This window comes from Cyprinodon variegatus, unplaced genomic scaffold, assembly GCF_000732505.1.
Source record: "Cyprinodon variegatus isolate N-32 unplaced genomic scaffold, C_variegatus-1.0 Scaffold69, whole genome shotgun sequence".
Lineage (NCBI taxonomy): Eukaryota > Metazoa > Chordata > Actinopteri > Cyprinodontiformes > Cyprinodontidae > Cyprinodon > Cyprinodon variegatus.
Genome location: NW_015150522.1, coordinates 180,147 through 190,908, shown reverse-complemented (window position 1 = coordinate 190,908; position 10,762 = coordinate 180,147). Strand labels below are relative to the sequence as shown.

The 10,762-nt window shown below is 36.8% G+C and overlaps 2 protein-coding genes across 2 annotated transcripts; one reads left to right on the top strand and one right to left on the bottom strand.

The window, feature by feature from the left end:
- Window positions 1-1,589: 1,589 nt before the first annotated feature.
- amn (amnion associated transmembrane protein) lies at window positions 1,590-3,229 on the top strand. Its single transcript, XM_015372159.1, has one exon. It carries the CDS (start codon window positions 1,695-1,697, stop codon window positions 3,207-3,209), a length of 1,515 nt encoding a protein of 504 aa, XP_015227645.1. The 5' UTR covers window positions 1,590-1,694; the 3' UTR covers window positions 3,210-3,229.
- Window positions 3,230-3,608: 379 nt separating this feature from the next.
- LOC107083161 (tripartite motif-containing protein 16-like) lies at window positions 3,609-7,828 on the bottom strand. Its single transcript, XM_015372160.1, has 6 exons — window positions 7,422-7,828; window positions 7,211-7,306; window positions 6,889-7,122; window positions 5,966-6,137; window positions 4,247-4,324; window positions 3,609-4,160 (listed from the first exon to the last, which is right to left on the bottom strand). The coding sequence occupies exons 1-6, from the start codon at window positions 7,797-7,799 to the stop codon at window positions 3,625-3,627; spliced, it is 1,494 nt and encodes a 497-aa protein (XP_015227646.1). The 5' UTR covers window positions 7,800-7,828; the 3' UTR covers window positions 3,609-3,624.
- Window positions 7,829-10,762: the final 2,934 nt, after the last annotated feature.

Here is a 10,762-nt window from a genome sequence, read left to right as displayed (position 1 = left end):
ATCTATCTATCTATCTATCTATCTATCTATCTATCTATCTATCTATCTATCTATCTATCTATCTATCTATCTATCTATCTATCTATTATTTCTAGACCTGTGTGCAATCTACAGGGTCTACTGCACCTTGTACAATTATTCAGCCTTTTTCACATTTTGTCAAATTACAACCAAATTTACAACCCTACAAAGTTGTGCATAATTGTTCAGTGAGATATAAATTAGACTTGGTTTTAAAATCCTTTAAAAATACAATATAAAGAGCAAAATAATGCATCCAACCCTCTGAAGTCTGATACCCCTAAATATTTATTTTAGATAGGCTCTCAAGCTATGTTCTGCTTTAGACATCTCCCTTTACTTAAAGGTATAGTGGAGGATGTTCTTTTTTCAGGTGGATCGTCAAAATAAGTGGTTCTCCTAATTTTCTATTATTCTGGTGATATGTTTACATAAGGCCTTCCTACGTGCTTGCGGTGGTGAGAGTGACATAATGGAAAAACTGTCAATCTTCTTTTGGAAAATAAGCTTTTATGAGTGATGCAAACAGCAACTTTTAAACAGAGGGTGCACGAGGAGAAATGGCTTGTGCATGCTCTTGCACACGTTTAATAGGTGTTCTTTCTCGGTAGCGGGTACAGGGTTGTCCTTGTGCATTTTTTCTTTAAAGTGGAGAGGGTGGGTGTTTTAAAAAAATAATGAAAAGAGAGATGATCCACCTTGGTGCTAGAGAAGTTTCAGAGATAAAAAGCTCATGTGGGCAATCTGTAGATGGGAAAACATTTAGTCATTTTCTTTTCAAATTTTATATTTCTGTCATGCAGGGGATATCACCAAAATGGGATTAGATAAAGCCAAAATGTTTGTTTGTTATATAAATATGACCCTGCACACAACATCCTCGTAAAACAAGTTGGCAGCAGCAAAAAAGGTGACAAGATGTTTTTGCTCAACAGGAGTGAGTCAAAGCTAAAGTGCGATAGAAGGAGCTGAAAAGAGGGAAACCCTAAAAGAAAACCAATTAAATCCTAACAAAGAGTTGAGACTGGGGGGGTAATTTAATTTTTTAGCAGAACCCAAAATGTACAGCTTGACCTAAAAATGTGCCACAACTTTTCAGATAAAATAAAAAATACAGATCATGTTTATTTTCCCTCAAGTTCATAATACTGGACTACTTTTTTTTTTGCTCTGCTGCACAAAATTCCAATGAGTTCTGTAATAGCAAAATGTGGGGAAGTGTGAAGGCTTTCAATACTTATGAAAATGGTTTAAATGTTTAGGTTTGATGTTGCAGATCAGTCAGAACAGTTAAAGTAGTTACAGTAGGATCATCTTTATGTCCAGTTTATTCTGATTTATAATTAAATAATGGATTTTTTTTGGCTAATGTAGTCATGAAAAGTCATATTCTTTGCAAAAATGCACATTACCTCCAGCGTCAACTTTTTATTTATTAAACCTATATTGCTAACTATTATTATTTATTTCTTTGTGAAAAGCAGAAAATAAGCAAGCTAAAGCCATAATTTAGTCTTTTAAAATGTTACATATTATTTCAACCTTCTTACAAGTTGTTTTGACCACAGAAAAAAGAGCTTAAGGATAGTTTGGATGGGTCTTCATATTGCAGGAGTGTCACATCAGAAGGTGTAAATATTGACAGGTCACCTGCTCCTGAACAGGATGAGCTCATGAACTTTAGCAGTACGTGGAGCTGGTCTCATGTTTGTCACAAGGTTGGACTCAAAGGTCAAAAAAATTTCCTTCCACTGCCACAAATATTCAAGATGTCGAAAATGCCACAAGTGCTACTTATCCTCTGTTTTGCTGGGGCAGCAAATGCCCTTTACAAACAGTGGATTCCTAATACCAACTACGAGAATAAGACCAACTGGGATAAAGGAGATGTTCCCTGTGGCAGCGACATAGTCCAGTTTTCATCTCAGAGGAAGGTGTCTGTGTTTGTGGAGACCAGTCATGCCGTGCAGGAGATGATGCTACCGATGGATGGAGAGATTATTCTGAATTCGGGAGCTGGTTTTTATGTTGTCGCCGGACAGGACCCAGATTGTGGAACAGGAGTGAAGACCAAGTTCAAAAACTCAGAGGCTCTGCAATGGCTTAATCCAACTCTGTGGCAAACAGCTGCCACTCAGAACGACCTGCTGGACGGAAATTTCCTCTTCTCTGTGCATGAAGAGATGGTCCCTTGTCAGCAGGATGATGTTGTGTTCAAAGCCCTCTCCTCCTTCCGCGTGGACACCAGCTCCAACCAGAACACCATCCCTGTCAAATCTTTGTCTGTGCTGGGAAAGGTATTTGAAAGCAAATCTGAGTTCTCAGAGTATCTAAGCTCAGATTCAGGGCAGCTGCAGTTTCACGGGTCGTCGGCTGTCACCGTTGGCAACCCAGGTTGTGGGGATCCTACTGGCTGTGAGTGTGGGAACTCTGTCAATCATGAACGTATCTGCAGTGCAGTAACCTGTGGCTCTTTGAGCTGTGAGACCCCCCTGCTTCCTGTTGGACACTGCTGTGAGGTGTGTGGTGCCATTGTTACCATCCATTATACTGATGGCTTCAACCTGCAGAACTACAGAGAACGAATCCGTCACCTTTTTCTCATACTTCCACAATACAAGTCCATTCAGCTGGGCATGTCTAAAGTCTTGAAGCCACAGCGATTGATGAGAATAATCCCCTATGGATCATCACCTGAAATACAGGTTGTTATTCTGGATGGAGAGACAGGAAAGCTATCAGAAGCTCTGGCTCAGGACATGATCCAAGATATCAAAGCTCATGGCTCCAAATTGGGAATAACAGGAGCTGACATTCAAACAAGTAGTGAGCCTGGAAGCAGTGCAGGGACAGTGGTTGGAGCTGTGTGTGGAGTTTTACTTGTGATTGCACTTGTAGTGATTGTGGTTGTGCTAATCCGTAAGGGAGTTGTACAGATGCCTCCACTGCCCTCAATGCCTGCAATGCCTTCATTGCCAACTCTAAGCCTCTTCAAGAGGAACATCAACGTTGATGACGACCTCAATGGGGCCATTGACCGTGGATTTGACAACCCAATGTTTGATAAGCCTGACATGCTAAGTAACATTCCTGGTGTGAGCAGCACCGATTCCATCTTCATGACGCAGACCGGGGTTCATTTTGTGAATCCAGCGTATGATGAGAATGAAACAGACTTTACAGTTTAAAGTTGATTTTTCACACACAGTTTCCTGATTAAATGTAAGCATGCACTTAAAATATACAGAATGATCATAGATTTTAGTATTATCAAACTGATCATGTAATAGTGCTGTACAAGGAGTTTAATTAATTAAAGCAAAATATAAAGAGAAAAAGTGACATTGTGAGTTATTGTGTTTGGCTCTCTCCCCATTATTCACATTACATTCCATGGCAGTAAAACAGCAATAAAGCTGCAGAAGATTTGAAACAATCCACTGATGTATATGACTCGTATGTTTACAAGATTATGAACAAGGTGGTTGTAAATTTCTCATTCGTTGACATGCATGTGAATTACCTGCCACTGACACACTACATTTTTGCCCGTATTATGAAACCTCCGTAGATATTTATAACTCAGCAGAAAACGTGTTGCCGTCATTTTGCATGAACCAGAGTCACAACATTGTCTTTCTTTGACAGCCAGGCCGTAACATATAGGGGCTCTATGAAGTCAGTAATGTATGTGTAGAGTAGCATCATAGGGCCTGTTATATCGTAGAAAGACACCAAGCCGCGTTGAAAGTCCAGATATATGCCAACCCTGGTGACTTCTGAGACTTCCAAAGGAGTCTCCTCCCCAGCATGCCAGGCAGAGAAACCTCTGCTGTTTCTTCCGACGCACCAAGAAAAATCATTCCCAGTGATGCAGCTACTGCTTTCCTCTCCTTTACGATCTATGCTTTTGTAAGTGACTCCAATGTGGGCGCCCTCCCCACTCAGCTCTGCCTCAATGTAATATCTTCCCAAGTAGAGGCTCTCCAATGTCAAGGCCTGACGCCAATATTTAAATCGACTGGGGTGGTCAGGGTAGCTGTGTTGCCAGGGGCTGGTGTTGGTTAACTTTCGGTTGTCCGCTGTCAGACGTAGAAAATGATGAGTGGTGTCAGGGTCAAAGGTCAATCTCGTTGTGTCTGAAACAGGAAATGTAGTTTTATGGGACACTAGTTTTATGGCAATGACAAAAAGGAGAGTATATAAAGTTTTTAAAAGTGTTTACATGTCAAAAAGTCCTCCTGGGTCGCAGGATCAGGCAGAGAAGATGGCGCACACTCTTGCATGGAGTGTTTAGCACCTGCTTTATCAGTTGGTAGAAAAGTTAAGCACAAAATTGTTAAACTTGTAACATATTCTAGCTCCCATAGCAAACATGCAAAAAGCCATAAAAATGCACTTTTTATTGCAGCGGGTTAATTTTTACAAATCTAACCACTCCAAGTCAAATCTTTGCTTTAATAATATCTATTCAGAGGATAAAATAATCATTGTGAAAAAAATCCAAGATAAATGATTACTCGTATCTCTTAAAAATAAATTGAAATCAATGTAATAAAGCCTTTAACGTTTTGCTTGAATTGACTTTTTGAAATTGTGATTGGTAGCTAATTTGGGGTTATCTAGATTTTGAACATTTCAACTAACTAATGGTCAGTAGGCTGAATGAGGACCCAAGTGTGCCTTGTACTGTAAGGACTTACAAGCAAGGATGAGAAAAAGGAAAGAATAGAAAAAATGTTGTCATCTGAACTGCATTGAAGAGTGTAATCTTAAAGTCTTCAAGATTACACTCAAACACTAGATAACCCATGTTAACTGTTATTTGTTAGTGATACCCCCAAATAACCCATCCTACCATCATAAATGTAAACATTTGAAGATTGCAAATCTTTAAACTTTGTATGAAATGAAGGTTTTAGTTTTATTATTTTAGATGGGTCTCAGACATTTCAGGCAGCATTGACATAATTCTTATAAAAATGAGGAAAAGCAAATGGGACCTACTCATAAGTGTGATTGAGGATATGTAAGGCAGTGTGCTACTGTTAAATCCTGGTGAGGATTTTTAACACTGAGAACTTTTTTTTAATGCCAGAATATTTTTGACTCCACAAGAGAATCGATATTTGACCATTATGGGTTATTTAGGGGAATTATAATCTAAAACCTCTGGTCAATTCAAGTATTGGTTCATAAGAAACAAAATGAACCATTTTTTCCCAGAGTGTTCAGTGTCTAGACTGAAACCCCACAGTAAATCTGCAGAGAGCTTCAATAAAGAGATGACAAAAGTGAAGCCAGCAAGTTTGATGAGTGAAAGAGATAGTGGGAAATGGAATAGCCTCATATTTATACTCCAACCTTGTGAAGCATTATAGGGAGGGACCTGGAGGTTTTCCCTTGGGAAACATTTCATAGTGTTTTGAGCAATAGGGCTGTACAAAGTTTTCATAGTATATTTTGTTGAAAAAGTTATTTCTTAACTTTTTTCTCTAATCAATCAATATGCTCAATTTAAGTCTGATATAATTTCACTCTAGTTAAAAATTCCAAGGTTGGTTTTTACATCATTAAGCTTGATGCTATATACTTCAAGCATATCTACATTTTTAAAACGGTTAACCAGAAACAGCAGGGGTTAATTAGTACTTCTGCAACATGAGTTATCAAGTTATCTCAAGCCATTCTCAGTGGAAGTACAGTATATTTGATAACTGATGCCGGATTTAAGGCTTATTGAATCATTTTTATCCAAATTTGTTTGACTGATCAATTCAGTTCTTTAAACAGATAAGTCTGAATCTAAGGAATGTGATACAGCCCCTGGATTAACATATCATTAAAGGATAAATAAAACAAAAACAAAATTATATGCTGAAGTAATTATGTCTAAGCTTCATCTCCAATGATCTGGAAGATAATTTAACAAAAATGAGCTCACCACTTTTGCAGATGGAGCTCATTTTTTCACTGTAGGAGTCCAAAATCAGGCCACACAGCTCCTGAGTTACATCAGTCACTGCTTGAACGCATTGTTGTAAATGGTCCAGTCGACTGATGTGCACAGTGGGGATGCATACATCTGGCAATCTTTTTCCCCACTCTGTGTAATCCTATAATGTAAGCACAGCATACAAATATAATGGATCAAGTTGATTTGGTTTAGAAACAAACCAAAAAAAAAAAAAAAAAAAAAAAAGGCCATTATTTCTCTTTTCTCTGAACTGGAACCCATTAATTTTTCTATGGAGCCACAGAAAACCTTTATGTACACTGTCAACAGGCCTGTATCCAAAATAAACCCCCTCTCAGACACAATATCTTGGTCTAATCTGACATTACATCAAACCTTTGACCCCTAAACATACACCAGACTCTGTAATCTTCCTTCTTCATAACAACCTGAAAACCTTTTTTGACTGACTCTGTTCTACCAGTTAATCTGAAACAGAGGGTAAAAATAACTATCAAAATAGAATAGAATAGAAAACCCCTCTATAAATCCCACAATGGGGAAATTGTGGTGTTAACCCATTGTTGTTATATCATGTAAAATCATGTCAAAAGTAAGCATAATGATTAGCGTAACTGCATAAGTTACAAAGGGGCTATTCAAACTAAAACTGGTTAAATTTGATTAAAGCTGCTTTAAGACCCGTAAATCAACCAATCCCATTGTTTAGCGAAATTATACCAGTGAAGGTAGACTTGTGTAAGATTCTTTTTAGGTTTTAATTTTTTTTCTGCCTTAAATATTTATTTTTCTTTGTTTATTTGTTGTTTAAATAGTACAGGAAATATCATGAAATGTTGAAAAAGTTTACATGATATAAGAAAGGTGTGTTAAATCCTGAAAGACATTACCTTTAGAAAATCAACATCAGATTTGCTCTTAGACAGTTTGTTCATCTTGGCTGCAGTTTTCATCATCTCGACCCTCTTCTGCTCCAGATGTGCCTGGATGCCCTCTACTTGTCTCAGAGCTTGGTTCTGCTGTCCTTTCAGCACCGCCTCCACCCTGGTTCTGGCCTCCTCTGCAGTTTTCTGCAGCTTGGTGAACTGCTCTTCAACCATAACACACAGCTCCTGTACTGAAGACTATAGGGGGAAAAAAATTAAAATTTGCTTCATGTATTTATAGTGCAGATGATTTTGCTTTAAATAAATGTTTTAAAGGTAAGATTACCTTAATTAAAACGCCATTGCTTTGTAATTTTAGTATCACTTTCTCTACATCTGAGACAGTTTGAGTGATTTTCTGATGTTTCTGCAGGAGTTCAGTCTGCATATTATTTCAAATAAAATAGTAACACATGTTGAAAGGATTCTACAAACTTTAGCAGATTCAAAATCAGTACAAACATTAATATTCTTTTTTTTTTCTTATTTCAAAAGACCTCAATGTTTCCTCGAGCTTCCTCCACAGATATTGTCTCGTGCCCGTGGTGCTCCTGACCCTCGCAGTCCGCACAGATGCAGCAGCCATCCAGAAAACAGAAGCTCTCGAGGGGAAGTTGATGAACCTCACAGGTCTGACGGTCAATGTCATGGAGTGGATCCACCAAACGATGGTTCTGAAATTTGGCATTCTCCAGATGGGGTCTGAGGTGGGCTTCGCAGTAGGAAACCAGACACGTCAGGCAGGATTTGAGCGCTTTGCTCGGGGTCTCCATACAGGAATCACACAAAACGTCTTGTAGCAGTTGTGTGTTTGGTTTCTGATTCTCCATTTTTTCTCTCAAGCTCTCCTCAGTATCAGTGCTGATCGTCACCATATTCACGTACTTCTACCATAAACCCAGACCTGCTAAACTATAATTTAAATAAGCATAAGATCTACTTTGTTCATTCGAAAACGAAAGAAGATAGAGTTTCAGGCACAAAGACCCTTGAGTGCATGAGAAAAGAATTAAGAACCACGCCTATAGTATTCAGCTCAGACTGTCTCATTTTTCACTCCTCCCTTGTTGTTTTTACTCTCTAGATTTAGAATAGACAGGAAATAGGCTTCCAAAGATGGGAGTTAAACTCATGTTTAGCTTTCCAGTGCTGTAGAACAATAGATGTAGTTAATCAAATGTTATTTAGCTTTTACAGGTGAATATCACAAGAACACAGCTGCATATAAATGCTTTGATTGTTTTTCAGCCAAGAATAAAAAATTTCCCTTTAATTAGAACGTTGAGGCTGTTTAGACCTTTTTTTTTATCTTTTGACAACAGAATTGCAACAACTTCCTGACTATACCGCTTATCTCCATATCCACTTCCCTTCTGTCCTATCATGCAGCACAGAGGCAACACAGACCCTTGTCTTTTGTCTGTGAGCAACAAGTGTGGACAATTGAATATTTGGCCAAAGATCCAAGAACAATTGTGTTTCGCTCTCTGTTCTGTGGCTTTCTGTGGTCAGAGAAAGAAACATCAACATTCTTCTAACAGCTTCATGTTTAGAAATTGTGAATTGATCATTTTTTTGCAGGAGATTTAGTGAAAGGGCATAGGAGTTGCACTTTATCTGTTCAAAAAGTCAACCTGTTGATCTTACTGATTAAAGATAATTATTAAAGTAAAAATTTCACCATTCCCCAGTAGAACATTAGCTTTTTAGTGACTGTTGTTGTGGACACATACACACACTGTTAGCCATTAGTGAAATAACCTGCTGTTACCCCATTGGATGCCTTTTATTTAAAGAACTGTCCTAAATTTTTATGGCATACATTCGATGAGTTGTTGGGAAAATACTGACAGACAGAAGGGATCTCTTAACCAGACATTTTAAATTCAATTAATCATTATGTTCATTATCAAATTCAAAACAACAAAATGTTTAGAGGAGTGTTGTTTACTAAAAGCTGCTACTAAGGGGTCTAAGGTGTGGTAAGAGAATATTCTATACATTACATACTGTTTTTTCTATGATGTTGCTTTTATATTGACGATCATATGCCAAAATAAATAAATTTTCAATCACTTTCTGCAGATTCAAAGGTTTATGGATATCTTGAATCCAGATGAAATCCAATAAAAAATCTATTGAGAGTTCTGAAGATTGGGGTGATGGAAAGAAAGCTTTCAAACCTGAAAGACCTGGAGCTAATCGCTCAACATAAACTGTCAAAAATAACACTATGTGATGATATGAAGCATTCACATGAAGCAACCTGACTTAATCTTTTTGACAGATTAAATAACAGGTTCTGAACATTGAATGCCTATTTCAATCAAGTTAAATAAAAAAAATGACTAATTCATTAATTTTTTATGGATAACCCATTTCATTGTCTTATACTTTTTTAAGAGTGACATGTTCCATAGACTACCAGAAACTCTGTTTCAATAAAACCAGTTTTAATCTACATCTGTTTTTGAGATGTTCAGATAGATTGAAAGCTGAAACAGAAACACCTTACCAGTGCTAAAGGAACTGATCCTAATTACTAGTCTGTCTTTTAGACTCCTTTTGAGATTAAGCACAAAACTAAACTCACACACCATTCAAATTTGTGGAAAATGTGTTAAAGATAAACCAATTTAGACAAAAAAAGATTTTAAAACCAAAACTAAAATAGATACATTTAAAACATGTAATAAATTATAGCAAATGAATGTAGCAATGGGATTAATTAATACAGACATCAATAAAAGTTCTTCCAAAGCAACTGTCTGAACCCCAGCATGACCACCTGAAGAGATGTGAAGTCATTTGTGCTGGTTACTATCAATTTAGGCATTATCATGATTAGAATATATTTTTGGGAGAAGCTATAATGGGATCATGACTCAGTTGTTTATATTTAACATTTGATGATTTAAAAAGAACTTCCTCTCTTTATTGGTAATTCTCTTCATCACAAATACCATCTCCATTATTCATGGGTTTTCTAACACCATTTGGATAATGAGTTGACAAAAATAATTTCTTGCAGACATCAAATTAGTTAAGAGAGGACTGTGTCACTTTCTGCATCATCTACTGTTCCAAACCTTTACTTATTTACAGTATATGTTTAGAACATTTCGTTGTCTCTTCTTTGAGTATATTTTAAACCCAAACAATGGAACAACAATTAGTGGCACAAGAAAGAAAGAAAAGGCTAAAGTTCAACCTTTATAAAAATGCAAATCCACAAATACAAATTTGAAATCAGCGAGAGATCAGACAAAATCCTTTAAGAAAAACACAGGAGTGAGAAATGTATCCGGTGTGCCTAGGGCAAATCCACGAAAAAGTAATTGATGAGTTCCAGGTACGTTTCCCTCCCTGGTAAAAAGTTTTTCTGTTGTATTTATAAAACAGTATATCACTTTATTTTGAAAGACGAAATGTTATCATCTAAACTAAGGACCAATCTAAAATCTGTCATAATATTCAAGGAAGTAGAAAAGATGTTTGTGATAAAAACACAGACTATTATAGATTTTACCTTAGAAATGATCTTGGCAATTTCTTTCGGATGATTTTTTCTCTTCAAAGAGGGAAAATATCTTTTTTATAAAAACCAAATTCACCTTTATAAAAAACATGAGGCAAAACTCATTTATCATACAAAGCAAGTTTCTGTTTCCAGGGTCTGTTATGGGTGTATCCCAATGACCTGGTTCAATCTTAAGAATTGTATTTACAATAACACAACCTGACTTCCTGTTATTTGTCAAAACTTAATACATACTGTATCTTACTACAGCTTTAAGATGTATAGTATGTTAAGAGCACTGTTAATCAAAATGTGTAT

Bases quoted from the DNA above. Each gene is read 5' to 3' on its own strand.
- amn (XM_015372159.1), top strand. From the start codon at position 1,695: ATGAACTTTAGCAGTACGTGGAGCTGGTCTCATGTTTGTCACAAGGTT.
- LOC107083161 (XM_015372160.1), bottom strand. From the start codon at position 7,799: ATGGTGACGATCAGCACTGATACTGAGGAGAGCTTGAGAGAAAAAATG. The intron at 6,138-6,888 runs GTAATGTCTTTC...CTTACATTATAG, and splicing joins CTGATGTTGATTTTCTAAAG to GATTACACAGAGTGGGGAAA. The intron at 4,325-5,965 runs GTGAGCTCATTT...CAACTGATAAAG, and splicing joins GAGCTCCATCTGCAAAAGTG to CAGGTGCTAAACACTCCATG.